The sequence below is a fragment of the Phalacrocorax aristotelis genome, chromosome 4, assembly GCF_949628215.1.
Source record: "Phalacrocorax aristotelis chromosome 4, bGulAri2.1, whole genome shotgun sequence".
Lineage (NCBI taxonomy): Eukaryota > Metazoa > Chordata > Aves > Suliformes > Phalacrocoracidae > Phalacrocorax > Phalacrocorax aristotelis.
In genome coordinates, this window is record NC_134279.1 from 81,230,757 (window position 1) to 81,247,032 (window position 16,276).

At 52.4% G+C, this 16,276-nt stretch overlaps 1 protein-coding gene across 4 annotated transcripts in view; it reads left to right on the top strand.

Annotated features, from left to right (window-relative positions):
- PTPRA (protein tyrosine phosphatase receptor type A) overlaps nucleotides 1-16,276 on the top strand; it is a 133,967-nt gene that overhangs the window by 87,040 nt on the left and 30,651 nt on the right. For 3 of the 4 annotated variants that reach the window (XM_075092218.1, XM_075092219.1, XM_075092220.1), the window contains one exon: nucleotides 16,194-16,272. In XM_075092218.1, coding sequence (XP_074948319.1) covers nucleotides 16,194-16,272 — 79 coding nt within the window. Of the gene's footprint in view, nucleotides 1-15,232; nucleotides 15,404-16,193; nucleotides 16,273-16,276 lie in introns of all 4 variants that reach the window. The other variant, XM_075092221.1, reaches the window with a different exon arrangement.

Genomic DNA, 16,276 nt, shown 5'->3' on the forward strand with positions numbered 1-16,276 from the left:
AAGTACGGGGTGGCTTAAGGTGCAGTGTCGCTCGCTTGGGATAAACCAAACCCATAGCTGAATCATCTAGAGATAATGAGTGTCTGATTTTGGGCTGGGCACAGCAGAGTGGGGTGTGTGTCACTGAAGGATTGAACGTGATTGGACTGGATTTGGTTTGGATGAGGAAGAGCAAGGGGAGGATTTGAGCCAGGTTGGCACCTGGTCTTCAGCAGGCTGGATTTCATGGAGTCAAAACTGATGCCACCAAGCTGAGAGGTGCAGGTGATTCACAGGAGGGAGGCATGCCATCCTGAGGGACCTGGACAAGCTGCAGAGGTGGGCCTGGGAGATCCTCATGAGGTTCAACAAGGCCAAGTGCAAGGTCCTGCCCCTGGGCCGGGGCAGCCCCCGGTATCAGAACAGGCTGGGGGGTGGGGGGACTGGGAGCAGCCCTGCGGAGAAGGACTTGGGGGTGCTGGGGGTGAAGAGCTGGGCACGAGCCGGCGATGTGCGCTCGCAGCCCAGACACCCAACCGTGCCCTGGGCCGCATCCCCAGCAGCGCGGGCAGGTGGGCGAGGGAGGGGGTCCTGCCCCTCTGCCCCGCTCTGGGAGACCCCCCTGCAGTGCCGCCTCCAGCTCGGGGCTCCTCAGCACGGGAAGGACACGGGGCTGTTGGAGCGGGGCCAGAGGGGGCACAGAAATGCTCCGAGGGCTGGAGCCCCTCTGCTGCGAGGCCGGGCTGGGAGAGTTGGGGTTGTTCAGCCTGGGGAAGAGAAGGCTGCGGGGAGACCTTATTGGGGCCTTCCAGTGCTTAAAGGGGGACTTACATACAGGAAGGCTGGGGGCAACCTCTTTAGCAAGGCCTGTTGTGACAGGACAAGGGGTGATGGTCTGAAACTAGAGGAGGGCAGATTTAGACTGGATCTAAGGAAGACATTTTTACAGTGAGGGTGATGGCCCTGGTTGCCCTGAGAGGTGGTCGATGCCCCATCCCTGGAAACACCCAAGGCCAGGCTGGACGGGGCTCTGAGCGACCTGGTCTGGTTGAAGATGTCCCTGCTCAGTGCAGGGAGTTGGACTGGATGGCCTCCAAAGGTCCCTCCCAGCCCAAACCATGCCATGGTTCTGCGATGCTATGAAAACGAGTTGACTTTGTTAGGCTGGGCTACCGCGCTGCCAAATAGTCTTGGGCTTCAGCAACAGACTTTGTCTTGTGTATTTGTGCTGCATCAAGCTGCTACAGAAAGCGCTCTCTGTTGTTGTGTGCGAGCTCCTGTACCATTTAATGCCTGGTTAGGGGGGTCTCTTATTTAACGACGATACTGAGGAGCCTTCTGTGTATTATACTTCTAGGCAGGGCGTGATGGAGATGGGTGTTTTTGTGGGAAAGCTGCTTTTCAAAGCCCTTTGAAAAGGCTGGGACAGCAAAGACTTTCAAAGACGGGGATATCTCTGTTGCTATCCATTGCGTTGCCATTGAAATTAAAATATTCAACCTGAGTGCGTGCTCCAGCGTTCCAGATAGGCTTGAAATGAATTTAATTTAGCATAATTTTGATGGCTCTTTGGCTTAGGGGCCTAACAGAGGGGGATTTGAGCTGTGTCGTAGCCTTTTAATGTTTATTTGAATATCACTAAAATCTAAGGGACACGAGGTGATACTTAATGCCTGCTTGGGGAGACCTTGTTTATTGGCAAAAAAAAACCAGAATGGGCCATAAAAACTGAATTCCAGCGTTACCATGACTCTGTTCTCTCTTTCACGCGCGTCCAGGCTGCTGTCAGCAAGGAAACGTGAAATTCCCTCTTTGTGCTTTTTTGGTTTTGGACATGAAACGGCCGAGATACATCAGTTAAATGCTGCTTATGCACGCACAAAAATATTTATGGACCCAACGCAAATAAAATCTCCAAATGCTTCAGAGAAGCCATTCCTTCCGTCAGCGGTGTCCCGTCGTGCCCAATCGCAGCAGCCCTTCTAGGCTTTCGAGTGGTTTTTGGGCTGAGAATTGCTCTGCTTAAGGAGGGGAAAGTTATTTTGGGGGGCTCCGTGCTTTGCAATTTGCTGTGGTGGGTGTTTTACTGCTATATCGCAGGAGGAAGTAATTACTCTGACAAGTTTTGTGTTGGTTTTTGTGAAAAAAAAGTTGGTTTTCATGAAATTGCCTTTGCAAATGTGTCCTCTTTTCTAGCACCGAGCTGCAGGTCAGGAGGTGGTGCTCGGAGGAGATGGGATGTATCCGCCTTGGCTTTGGGGAGGGACCTCTGGCTTCTCCTGGAGCACCACCTAGAGGGGAGGAGGACGGGCTGGCCGTGGTGGCTGGTGGCCTCTCTGGACCACTGTGGCTCTGGTGTCCCCTGGCCTGACCCTCCAGCCTGTGGCACGTTGCCGGGGCTCTCAGCCGGGGCTCTCCCGCCCCCGTGGTCACACTTGACCCCGGAGCCACTTTGCTGCTGGAAACCCTCGCTGCAACGCTGGCAGCCGTGCATAGCGAGGACACCCCGGCGAAACCCAGTTCGTTTCCACACCACCGCTGGGAAAGGGGATTTCTCTACCAAACCCCAAAAGCAGGTGTGGCTCCCTTAGCTAAGGGTGTAGAAACCACACGGTGCTCTGCGGTCGCTTTTGGGGTTGATTTCACAAAAGAAATCGTTGCAGTTTGGGCTGGGGCTTTCCTTGAGTGGCACTCCCAGCTGGATGTTCTCAACATCTGCACCGCGGCTGGCAGGCAAGGCGGCCAGCTTCTCCACAGACCTCTTCGCTCCTCCATCTTCTCCAGCCTTCCCCTTGCCGTGCGGACAACAGCGCCGTCCAGCCCCGCAGCACGATCGTTCCCAGCAGCCTTCTGCCAAGCTTGTGAACACCTCCGCCGTCAGCGCTGCAACACCTCGAGGTTTCACCATGGAGGTCTTCAGGCACAGTTAACCTCCTGCCCTTGCTGGAGCAAGACACGAAGCCCGGGGCCGCAGCAGTTGGAGCAACACATGGGCTTAGGACGAGCATCGCTCGCTGCAAACGCCAGTGTGCTCCAGCTGTTGGCTTTGGTTTAAAGTCCCCTACGTGATATTCCTATTTTAAATGCCATCCTAGCGGGGAAAACACAACAGGGCTGTGAATGTCAGGTTATTTTCCCCTATCCGAGTCCTAATTCTTCCCTGGTTTTTTATATAGGGTGGCACCGGGATTCCCAGCTACCCGGCTGGGCCCAAAAAAAGGCCTGATTTAAACCTTAGCAACAGGGTATTTTTGTTTAGGTTGTTTTTATTCTCCTGTGAGAGTCATTGTTCTCTCCCGTGCCTTGACCGTTGCGAAGGCTGATGATAAAAGCCCTCGCTGACAATAATACAGTTGAGTTCAGCCTTTTGTTGGGGAGATTAAAATAGAGAATGAATTGTGAATAACATGGGAGGGCTGAAAGTTAGGCATCCCAGGCTGTTCTTTAATCACTTTAAGGATAAGAAACTGCATTTTAATTATATTTTTGTTCAGAACTACTGAGCGTTCGGTTTTGTGTTGGTGTCTGCAGGGGCTTGTGCCCACCCTGTTGTTTAAGACTAGGATTGTTTCAGTTTTCATAATCTTGTATCAGCAGGAATAGGTTTATAGCAATGATATTAGGTATAGAACAGGTTTATAGCATTATATATATTTTTATATATATGTATAATAGGTTTAGAGCAGTAGCAATGATAGAAGATGCCCAGCATTTTGGTGTGGCTCTAAGTCCTGTGCCAACAGCGTCGCTTTGTCTTGAACAAGGACGCCCCTCTTGGGTGTGGAAGGTGGAAAGAGAAATAGTTGGAAAAAAAGAAGGATGGAAAAAATAGATGTAAAAAAAAAAAACAGATGGAAGGTGGAAATAGAGCCACCAGAGGCAGAGCTTGGTCCTTTTTCAGGAGAGTGGACTGATGATAAGAAATACGTGGGAGATCGCTCTGCTCGAAATGCCAACAGGGTGGATGATAACAGGATCACCCCAAAACTCTGCTGGCCCCCTAATCTTTTGCTTGCTGAGGATGTTCCAGCTGCTCTCCGGGCGCAGGCTCCTTTCTGCTGGGATATTTATGATCCCGGTGAACTTCCCACTCCTGCAGCATCTCTACAACCACCTGAGAGGGGCTGGAGTGAGGGGGGGGTCGGTCTCTGCTCCCAAGTCACCAGTGACAGGACGAGAGGGAACGGCCTCAGGCTGCGTCAGGGGGGGTTTAGGTTGGAGATTCGGGAAAATGCCTTCCCTGCCAGAGGGGTCAGGCCCTGGCACAGGCTGCCCAGGGAGGTGGGGGGAGTCACCGTCCCTGGGGGGGTTCAAACACCGTGCAGACGTGGCACCTGGGGCCATGGTTTAGGAGGCCTGGGGGTGTTGGGTTCGCAGTTGGACTTGGTGATCCTAGAGGTCTTTTCCAACCTTAATGATTCTGTAATTCTTTCCTATGATTCTATCTGGAAGAACTTCATGAAATCCCTCCTCCTAGACAGCCTCTCTTCCCAGCTGCTCTTACCTGCTGTCCCCGTAACTGGCAATCATTTCCCTAATTTCTCACAAAAGCAGATATTCTCTCCATGGTCACATCAAACCAGCTTATACTGTGCTATGTACGTGAACACACGGCATTAAAGGCCTAATTCCTGTAAATCAGCCTATTAGAAATAATGCCTCCAACTAAAAGCTCCTCGATGGCAGCTGAATCCCACTGGTTTTATTAACTCGTTATTTGTAACGCGGCAATCCCCATCTGCTTGGGCCTGGCGTGCCCTCATGCTTGGCCGGTTGATCTTATGTTGTGGTCTTAGCATACAAGATCAGCCCTTTGAATTGTTTCCAGCTAATAAATCACATTTATAGGTAATTAACCCTACACCTAACTTACCCTCAGCAGTACTGCTGAGTGGGAGAAGAGACTGGTTCACGTAATCACGGGCGGGGGAAATGCACCTTTGAGGCTTTAGGTGATGCTGCTGAAGAATAAACTGAATCCCACTTACTTTCCTGCCTCAAAGGGGGAAAAAAGCGATTCCCCAGTTCTTCTCCAAGCGCTTTGCTTTTCACTCTTCGCAGGGAAGGGGTTATGGAGAGCAGTGTAGCACGACCCCGGGGCAGCCTGGGGAAGTCATTGGCTTCATTGCTGGCGTTAATCCCCTGCACTACTCCAGCCGGACGAGGGGGAACGGCCCCAAGCTGTGTCAGGGGAGGTTTAGGTTGGAAATTAGGGAAAATGCCTTCCCTGCCAGAGCGGTCAGGCCCTGGCACAGGCTGCCCAGAGAGGTGGGGGAGTCACCGTCCCTGGGGGGGTTCAAACACCGTGCAGACGTGGCACTTGGGGACATGGTTTAGGAGGCCTGGGGGTGTTGGGTTGGAGGTTGGACTTGATGGTCCTAGAGGTCTTTTCCAACCTTAATGATGCTATGATTCTATGACTGGAAAATGCTGGCACCGCCTGACCCCTTCCCTTCCCCAGGACAAACCCACGGCTGTGCCTGAACTCAAGGCACAGCTTTCACCAGCAATTTGCTTTTCAGCCTCCACATCCTCTTCGGAGGTGGTGGCTCCTGGCGGTTCTCAGTGGACTGGCTGAAGTCAAGCAGCAAGTCATGCAGTGGTGCTGGATGCAGAGTCTGCCATTGCAGCAATGAGTATTATTAGCTATTAACTCCATTTTGGTCCTTGGCCCCACTTACTTATCACCATTTCATCCTCTCGGTAGGTTCATCATTCAATGAGAATGGAAGAATTAAGGCGTTTTGATGAGCTGACTTTTTAAAGCAGCATCACTCTGGGTTTGCAGCTCCAGAAGTACGTGGCAGGCCATTTTCCTCTCTCCTAGAGATACGCTCCCATATCTTATTTGTAGGTTGTGTCAAAAAACACTTGTGTCTGGCAGCGCAACTGCTCCCAGTCAGACTTCTCAGCTTGAAGCCTTCGGCAGAAGATGTGTCTCAAAAAGCTTTTGGCACTGGAATAACAGAGTCAGAGAGGAAAACATCTGCATCTCCGGTTCCCCTCGTTTGCAAACCTCGTTTACGGACCCTTGCAGCCACTGGTAAAATCGTGATTTTAGTTTCTTTCTCTGGCAAACTGCGGCAGAAACAAACACAGTTCATGCGAGATGCGGGGGCGCATCCCTGGCCCCGCTCCGCTATCGCCATTTGTACATCGTCCTCAAGCCTTTTTTTCCATTCTAATACATGCAAATATATGTAAAGAGTAAAGACTGTGCCGCCGAGTCTTGCACATTTGTTTGAAGAGAAGGAAAACACGCCAAATATACAGCAAATTTGCAAGCTGAATGTTAAGACCCGTATATAAAAAAACCCAAAAAGCGGCTGGCGGAGGTTGCCGACGCTGACCGAGGCGATGCTTTTTGGCGTCTTTATTTTCCCTGCGCTTGCGATCGTAATGCCATTAATATGGAGCTTTTGGAGAACTGGAGTATCCTAATTAGCAGCCTCTGATTTTTTTTCTAGTTTCATAATCACTGATCTCGGCTACACCAGAAGTGTTACTGTGGCAACAAGGCTGAACAGAGCAGCGGTGCAGAATTACCGCAGGTAAATTGGTGATTTTACGGCTCCGCGGCACTTTCTTAGCCCAGGCGCTGCTCCGCGGGACGGGCTGGCTGCTCCCCGCTCCCTACAGGTGTCCCGGGCGGATTTCAGGGTAAGCACAACCAGCGATTAAGCTGCATGACCGAACGCATGCGTTTTAATTGGAGCTTAGCCTCTGTAATGAGATTTTAAGGCTGTCATGCAGATGATCCCCTCCGACACCTTTGTTTTAAGTAGGATGCTCTGACCGCTCACTGCCCGAACGCGCCGGCTCCTGGCTTGGTCTCAGCTTAGAGCTGGTCCTGCAGAAGAGGCTGAGCCCAAAAGCTGGGCTTTGTTTTTTTAATGTGTTTTTTTTTTTAATTATTATTTTATTTTTAAACCTTGTTTCTCCTCCCCACGTACCGTTCGCTCGCTCTCCGAGAGGCATCTTGCTTGGTAGGGGGGTTGTTCGGCTAAATAATGGCCAGGCTTCATCCTGACCCCTCATTCAAAAGCAACCAGCCTTTTACGTAGCCGGTATATTAACCACACTTGTGTTTCCTTTGTACATGTTAAACATGATGCCTGGGACAAAGAAGGGGACACCCTAAAATGGAATATTTAAAGAAATATATTCCTGTATGACTTCACTCTTTATTTTTCATTTATTTATTAATTCATTATTTTGAATAATGAGATGGAGCACCTTCACTCGAGCCTACTGAGCACTCGCTCTCCGCTTCCCAGCACCACGTTGCAGCTGCGATGCCCGTCCCGCGGGGGAAAGCACACCCAGAGACCGTGGGGTTTGGTCTCGTACTAGCCAGGGGTTTTTACAAGCTCTGGGGCTGTCGCTTCGGCAGATCTGTTTTAGTTACCCCAGAAGGAGGTCTCACCTCCCTCTCCCCTTTGCACTGCAGCTCCTGCCACCCCACCGACCCTTACCAGCCCGGCCTGCAGCGAAACCTCCATCCCCAGCGCCTTCCTCCTGGTCAGCCCTTCATCTTCATCCTCCCTGAGCTGAGAGCTCCCTTGGGCGGAGCCCACCGCTCTCCTTTTAGGACCTCATCTTCTCTCAGCTTTTACCCGTCCCGCCTTGATGCTCCTTGATGCCATGTCCTTTAGGAAACCCTCTCCAGCTGGTTGTTCTCCACTCCAGGTCCAAGGAGCTCTTCATCCCCTCCTGTCTCCCTCCACAATTTATTCCCTGACCCATCCCAGTTTATCCTGCGCATGGTGAGAGGTGTGAGAGCAGCTGGCACGTGCCGCTGCGATCAGACAGCCATGGTGCCGGCAGAAGAGAGGGGCTGAGGGCGAATTAGACCTGTCCTAATTAAGAGGGTTATTAGGAAAATTATTATTAGGAAAATAATTGGACGTATTTGTAGCTCTTCCCCTCCGAGGCACTCCAAGAGCTTCCAGGCGGTGACTGCTCGTCAGCTCGATGGGCAAGGACCAGAGATCATCAAGTGCCTTGGCCTTAGACATGCCACCCATCTGCCCCTGGCATAGCCAGCACTGGAGCCTACAGCTTCAGGCTTTTACTTCTGTATTTTTAGCATGAGGCCATCGAGTCTCCAGGCGTTATTATTTGCCTGTTTTTAAATACACAGAGAGGGATTTCTTGCCTACAAGCAAGGTAATACAGAAAACTAAGAACGGGCACGATGCAGCTACAGAGCACAGATATTGACAATCAACATTTCTGCATCTCTTCAGGAGCCCGAACTATTTCATGTCCAGATTCTTTAAGCGCCCGCATTCATTGATGTTTTTCTCTGTATTTTTCCTTAAAACCTCATCAGTTTAATCCTCTCTCTTCTAACCTGAGATAATAACTCCCTACTCTTGGGGCTCTTCTAGGAGGCTCACTTATCAGTCCTGAGATGCTCCAAGCTCCTTTGGAAGAGTCTGTCCTGGGCTCATTTCCTCTGAGGAGCTTTCTGGCTCTTTGTCAGTGGCTCCGAGGAGGTGAGGGTTGTCTCGTACATGGCAGAAGGCTATCGTGGTGTGCCGTGACCGGTGCTTGCTCACTGAATGAGGGACACTGGTGGGACCCCAGTGTATATCCGGCACAGTGCAGGGATCTCCTTCTCAGTGCTGGGTGTTCTGTTACCCCAGTATGAGCTTAAATCCTGGTAGGTTTCCCTTCCAAAAAGTTTGCAGCCAGCAAGTCACAGAATCACAGAGGGCTGAGGGGAGAAGGGGCCTCCAGTGACCATCAGGTCCAACCCCTGCTCCACCAGGGCCACCCAGAGCTGGCTGCCCACAACCGTGTCCAGGTGGCTTTGGAATATCTCCAAGGATGGAGACTCCACAGCCTCCCCCGGCAACCTGTGCTAGTGCTTGGTCAACAAAACAGGCAACCAGTGTTTCCTGATGTTCAGAGGGACCCTCCTGTGTCTCCGTTTGTGCCCATGGCCCCTGGCCCTGGGTCATGGGCACCACTGGAAAGTGCCCAGCTCTGTCCTCTTTGCACCCTCCCCTCGGGTATCTGTGGACACCGATGAGACCCCCCGCAGCCTTCCCTCCTCCAGCTGAGCAGTCCCAGCCCTCTCAGCCTTTCCCCATGGCACAGACGCTCCAGTCCCTTCCCCATCTCCGCAGCCCTATGCCGGACTCGCTCCAGTATGCCCGTGCCTCTCTCGCACTGGGGAGCCCAGCACTGGCCACAGTGCTCCAGGGGCGGCCTCCCCAGCGCCGGGCAGAGGGGAAGGGTCCCCTGCCTCGACCTGGGGGCAACGCTCTGTCTGACGCAGCCCAGGACACCGCCGGCCCTCTGCGCCGCAAGGGCACGTTGCTGGCCCAAGGCCAGCCCGGCGCTCACCAGGAGCCCGGGTCCTTCTCCGCCGAGCTGCTCTCCAGCGGGACGGCCCCAGCACACACCGGTGCCGGGGCTTGTTCCTCCCAGGGACAGGGCTTTGCCCTCGGCCTGGTTGAGCTCCGCGAGGTCCCTGTCGGGCCCTGTCGGACCAGACCCAGTCAGTTATTCTTAATGGCAGTCTCAAAAGTCCTTCCAAGCGTCTCTGAATTAATTAAACCTGCCTCATTCACTTAGGCAGTAAAAAAGCCAATTTCGGAGCCGTTTTATGGTAGATCAGGCTGAAGCACAGGGATTTCCAGTTTTCGGCAGCAGAGGTAGGAAGGGAGCTTGGGGAACCTCCTTCCAACGTCTGGCTGATGAACACTTGATCCTCTCTACATCCACCCACAACAGTTTCATGCATGTTGCTGCTGCCAGTGGGTGCTTTGGGAGCCCATATGATCAGCGTGGAGTAGACTGACACCCCACTGAAGATGACCTCCACAAGGAATACTGATCCTGGTTCAGGCCATCAGTTTTTGACATCACCCTATCGGCGCAAGCTGCTTCTGGATGCCCACAGAGCCAGGCGGGAGCAGGCTCGGGTTCCCTCCGTGCCTGTATGATGCTGCTGCTCTTTGAAAGAGGGTTGTGTGTTCACCTGTTGGACTGAAGGCCACAAAAATGATCCAAGGGCTGGAGCACCTCTGCTATGGGGAGAGGCTGAGGCAGTTGGGGTTGTTCAGCCTGGGGAAGAGAAGGCTGCGAGGAGACCTTATTGGGGCCTTCCAGTGCTTAAAGGGGGACTTATAGGAAGGATGGGGGTGACCTCTTTAGCAAAGCCAGTTGTGACAGGACAAGGGGTGATGGTTTGAAACTAGAGGAGGGCAGATTTAGACTGAATATGAGGAAGAAATGTTTTATGATGAGGGTGGTGAAACCCTGGCCCAGGTTGCCCCGAGAGGTGGTCGATGCCCCATCCCTGGAAACACTGAAGGCCAGGCTGGACGGGGCTCTGAGCGACCTGGTCTGGTTGAGGGTATCCCTGCTCACTGCAGGGGGTTGGGCTGGATGGCCTCTAAAGGCCCCTCCCAACCCAAAGAACACCATGAGTAAATACCAAAGTCCAGGAAAGCGGTGATTTGTCAGAGGTTGGGCAGGTGGAGAAAGCAAACCCGCAGACCCTTCCCGCAGGCTTGTCCTCCTCGTCCTCATGCGCCGTTCATTAAGCGGCTGTCGCTCATGTGGAAGCCGCCTGTTTATTTAAAAGCACCAAAAAAAAAAAAAAAGAAAACGAAGTGGATGTTCAGAAAGGGTGAATGGTTGCTGTGATTCATCTTTTCTGTCGAAAAGTGGAAAATCAGAGGGTGGGGTGGGGGAATAATGTTCAGTGACACATCAAAGGCCTCGTTTCAGCTTTGGAGACACATGCAAGGAATTAGTCACTGCATCTTAGTGCAACAAAACCCTTTTCCCTCCCTAAACCCAACCTCTCCTCTCCCTGCGATGGCCAGCTCCTCACAGCTCTGCTGCAGGAGGTGACCTACGCCCCGCTAGCCATCCCAGCACGGCTCAGAGCCGAAGCAGCTCCTTGCATCATGTTAAAGATGAGAAGAAGCCGATACACGGCTCTAGGACCTGCCCTGCGAGGTGCTTGGCCCCCAGGTGATTTCCCAGAGGGGTCAGGGCTTTGCTTATCGGCGCGGAGCTACCAGCAGCGGGGCTCATCCTGGTCGGTATTGCTACAGCCTTTGCATCTCATCCGACGCGAGAGGTTTGGGATTACGGAGACAGGGAACCCGGCGTTGGTGAAATCCTTGTGCCGCCGGACGAGCCCGTGGGCAGCTCTCCTCTGCTGCGGATCAGCCGGAGGCTGGAAAACCACAAACGGGATTTAAAAGGAGCAGGGAGGGGGAGAGGGAACAGCAGGTTTGTTTTGCAGGGCAGCTGAGCCATGCTGATGGCTTGCTGCCACCGAAAATAAAAAAAAAAAAAAGACCTTTTTCCCCTCTCTTTATGCTCACGCTTGCTCTCGTCCTACTGTGAGCTGCTTCAAAGAGCTAACCGGTGCAAACGCTAACCTTGCTCCTAGTTTTGCCCTCTTCCCTGCCAAAAAGAAAAACAAAAAGAAGAAAATTGCACAATTTTTTATCTTCTGCTGCGGTTGGGGCCAGCACGAGGCAGGCGGGTGGTCTCTGTTGAGCCACTATATTTTAGCATCCTACTGATAGCGGCAGTGGTTTCTGGGGTCCCGGAAAGCCGAGTCGAATTCAGGCTGTGTCTCCTCCTTGCACACAGAAAAAGATTGCCTCATCTTGCAGGAATTAGGAATATGTCAGAGGTGGGGGTAAATCCTGCCTTTGATTGTGGACGGCTGTATCCGGGTAGGATCTGGGCAGTTGCTGCAGCACTAAATACTAATTCTTTGCTTTCTGGAAGCCCGGGGAGGTGCAGCCAAGCCCCCCTATAGCAGCAGCACACCATTTTTAAGCCCCTTATTACTTTATAAAGGGATTATTTCCTTTTTTCCTTCTCCAGCATCAATCATCTTGACAAGATCTGCTTATTTTAAAACATACATGCTGCAGCCTAAAACCCAGCATCGCCTATAGGAAGATCCTGAGCAGCATGAGGGACAGCGCAGTGCATATACACTATACATAGATATTTAAAAGTATATATATGTATATATATATATATATTAAAAAAAATATATGTATATAATACTGCTGGAAATTATTGAGGTTTCTACCCCTGGCTTTGGGAAAGGAAGGTTTAATGCGACGGCGCAATGCCGAGCATCCCAACGCGCCGGGGCAGCGGTGCTGAAGCCGGCTCCTTTCTCCTCGGCAGAGCCGGCGCCGTGACGTCAGGGTGTTTTTCTGCAGAGCTCACAGGATGTTGCAGCCGGCCAAGAGCTGTGTTTATGTTGATAACATTACAAGTATTTCCTCTCCGTTTCCGAAACCAGCAGGGAGGGAGCCGAGGGGGAAGGGAGACTCGGGTTTCTCCGGCTTTGGGGTAGGACTCTCAAGGCCTTTTATGTTAAGGAGCGGGTAACGGCGTACTGCTGGCATTTATTTATACTGCATCTGGGAATCATGTTTAATAGCAGGGGCTGGGAGCCGGGAGCCGGGCTGGCACAGCCCTCCCCTCGCACCGGGCTCGTTCATTTGCTCTCTGCTCCAGATCCGGTTTTAAGGTGATGAAGCGGTGCTGGCAGCTGATGGCCGGTCACAGGAGCAGCTCCCAGGATTTTTGGGTCATGATCTGCACAGCGAGCCGTGATGCTCTCGGGGCTGCCCGGTGTCCTCTTTCTTTTGACATTCACAGTAATAAAGCTATAAAAACTCAGGATCCACATGGATCGCCTGCATCCAGCTTTCTTCACCAAAATGGGGCAAGGCTTGGGGAAATCGGGTATTACCTCCCCTTACGAACCCTTTCCTCCTAATACGATCCGCTCTAGGATCAATGAACTTACTAAATATAGTATCAAGGGGGTTTGAAAGGCAGGCAGGTGCCTGCCCACTGGTGTAATCCCGGGGCGTCGGGGCTGCGCTGCCGGCTCAGCGAAGGGGGGACCTGCCTCACCCCACTGCTCCGAAGGGTTTGCAGCCAGTACCCGTGGCTGCTCCAGGAGTCCCTTTAGCTCTCAACCATGTGGCAATCACAGTCATGGAAATCAAACCGAGTTCTTTGAGTGTATGTGGGTTACTTGCCTGTAACCAAGGGCAGAAAGAAGAGGGGATTCACGGCTTTTACTTCCTTCCACTTACCCTCCATGTCCTGCTTTTGATATCAAGGGAAGAGGCATTGAGGATGGGGCAGAAGAGCTTTGCAGGCCGACAGGACATTCAGCTGTTGGCCTTAGGGAGGGGGTGCGGGGTCTGTTTGGGCTAAGCCATCAGTCTTTCCTTCCTTAACTTTCTCGAAAGGACTCCAGGGCCCGGAGACAGGAGAGGAACCAGGTCCCCAGGGGTCCAGTCCCAGCTCTGCCACCCCTTTGCTGGGTGACCATGAACGAATTGGTATTTTTCAACACCAGTCCCCTGGTATTTGAGGTGTGCTGCAAGAGCTGGATCAGCCAGCTCAGAAGATTCTTGAAGCCATTAAAGAAAGGCTTGGAAGAGGTTAAGATCTGTATGGTTTCCCAGGGATCGGTTAATTACGGGCCAGGCAGCGAGGAGCGAGATCTGCAGGTGAGGAGCCTGTAGGATGCCAGTGTGGTGGGAGCGTCCCCGTTAGGAGCTGGTTTGTCTGCTCTTGGGGCAAACTGCTACTGCGGAGCTGGTGCTGGCAGAGCTGCGGGAATGCCAAAGGAGCAGGACCCCAAATGAACAGGATCCCAAATGAACAGGAACTCTCATTTTGAGAAACAGGAGGTGGGAATAGGAAAGGAGCCACATCCACCTGCAAGAATGGCCTTTCTATACAAATATTAATCGAAACACAGCAAACAGTCACTTTTTTCCCTAGTAGTGTTCGCAGAAGAGCCAGGTCTTCTCCATCACCTTGTTCACGTTTTCTTGTTGCGGCAGTGGTGGGTTCCCGGCGAGGGAAGCGGTTGCGATGGTGAGACCTTGGCGCTTTTGTCAGCCCCTGTGAGGTTTCAGGAGCGTCTCAGTGCCGCCGTTAGGTTCGTTTGGAGACTCGGCGTGGTCCTTCTGCCTTCGCACGTGGGTCCGATCAAGAGGAGCCCCCTTTGTCTGTGGGTTTCCACAGTGGGATGCTCGAAGGATGTCTCCTGCAGCAAGTTGCTTTCATTTTTGCTGGCAGTGCAGCTGTGTGTGGTTGCCGGTCGCAGTTAAGCATGGAGAGGACACGGGCTCCCTTTCCTGCACTGGAGGGGTAGAAAACCTCTTTGGTGTAGGACCATCTCAGCTCCAGCATGACTGCTTGCTGAGTGGCCTTGGAGGAAGAGCCGTCATGCAGGTGCGCTTGCCGCTGTGCTTTTCCCCAAGCTCCAGCTGTGCTGGGTTGCTCTCAGCCCTAAAACCATGTAATCATAGGATGGTTTGGGTTGGAAGGGACCTTTAGAGCCCATCCAGCCCAACCCCCTGCACTGAGCAGGGACATCTTCAACCAGATCAGGTCGCTCAGAGCCCCGTCCAGCCTGACCTTCAGTGTTTCCAGGGATGGGGCATCGACCACCTCTCGGGGCAACCTGGGCCAGTGTCTCACCACCCTCATCATAAAACATTTCTTCCTTATGAACATCAGGTTTTCTCTCCAAAGCCAAAACAGTTTAGACCCGGCGCATCTCAGACTCTGGCAGGCGGTTGAACGACTTGCGTGGGGTGTGTTAAGCACCGAGCGTGGAGCATGTCATCCAAACCCTGTGGGTTGTGGGTTTTCTGGACATCCCACCCTGGAGCAGAGCCTGGCAGGAGGCATTGCAGGACCAGCCCCGCTCTCACCAAGAGGCAGGAGGACTGAATCGGTTCAAGTGCATCCAGACAGATATTTTAGCCAGTGATGAAACCCTCTGGAAAGTTGGCTGCTCGCAGAAGTGGGACCCCTTGGAGAAAGCCCTGCCCCAGGACTAGCCATGGAGGGACCCGAAGGAAAGCTCTTATCTCTGGAGCTTGGCTTCCTTCTGGTTCAGGGTTTGTCTAACCTTTTGGTCACTGAGTAAGTTCGATTTTTGCCAGGTTTTCTTTCGGGGGGGGGCGGAGGAAAAACACGTAAGTGGGTGGTGCTGGTGGGAGAATACTCCTGGGTGGGGTGGGGAAGATCTTGTATTTCTGATAACGGTTCCAGCGTGTGGATGACTTCAGTGTTGTCCTTTTGCCCAGAGTTCGGGATGGGTCTAGATTGAAGCAGATTTAAATAAATACAACAGGAACAAACAACACAAGATATATTTAAGAGGGGGAGGCTTAGACAGCATATCGGGAATAAAACCCTTTCTTGGCAGCGTGACGAGTTGACTTGGCGGCGAGATCTCGCAGCCTTCTCCCAGGAGATGCTGAAGATGCAACAGGACGCGTGACAAAAGCCTGAAGGACAGGAGAGAGTCGTACAGCAGCTGCCACGGCACGTAGCAGAGCCATCTCCGAGCCCTCCCTGAGCTCGTCGCAGATGCGAGGTGCTGACCCGTCCTTGGGAGGCCCTGGGGTCTGGGGCTTGGCAGCTTTGGGCTCTCTCCTGGCCAGGACGATGACGTCTCACATCTCGCTGTCGTTTGCCTCAGCCTCTGGGCTCGTATCTGTTTGGGAGGAGATAACGATACCCATTTCTCAGGAGCTTTTTGAGGTCTACAGAGGAAAGAAATCACCATTAAAACCTTGTCTTTAAAAGGGCTGGGGGAAACAACTCTACTGATGTCATCGTCCTGTAATTTTGGAGGATGTTGCCTGGGAAGAAACATGGACAAATGTGCAGCCTGCGCTTGCAGATGATCTTGGATTATTATTTACGGGTGTTTGTTTAGGTTCCTGGGCATTTTGGATCAAGGTCGCTTGCTGTGGTCTTCACTTGTCTTGCATTTCGGTTCGCTCAAAGTACACTCATTTGCAGACCATTACATGAACACGTTATTAATTTCCTTTAAGCCCAGGTACTTACCGTTGGTGCTCGGCTTCCTAGCTCGCTCCTCTCATGCTCTGCTGCAGTTCCCTCGTTCCCTGCTCCATCTCCGGTCACCTTTTCTGGTCCACCAGACTGGGGCCTCTCCACATGCCTTCCAGTTGGGAACGTGTCGATAAATCCTTCCCATCCCCATGCCTGCAGGGACGCCAGCCACACGTTCACTCTCCCTTCCAGCTCTACGCACACAAGATGCATGTGAAGCAAAAGGAGCGGCGTCCCCACTTTGAGTTATTCTGTGATGATATTGCATGAGGGTTTAAATAACTGTTCTTTCCTCTCTTCCCCAGGTCAACATGGATTTGTGGTTCTTTCTCATTTTGCTTGGAAGTGGCCTGATAAGCGCAGGTGCTAACAACCTTACGACAGGTAA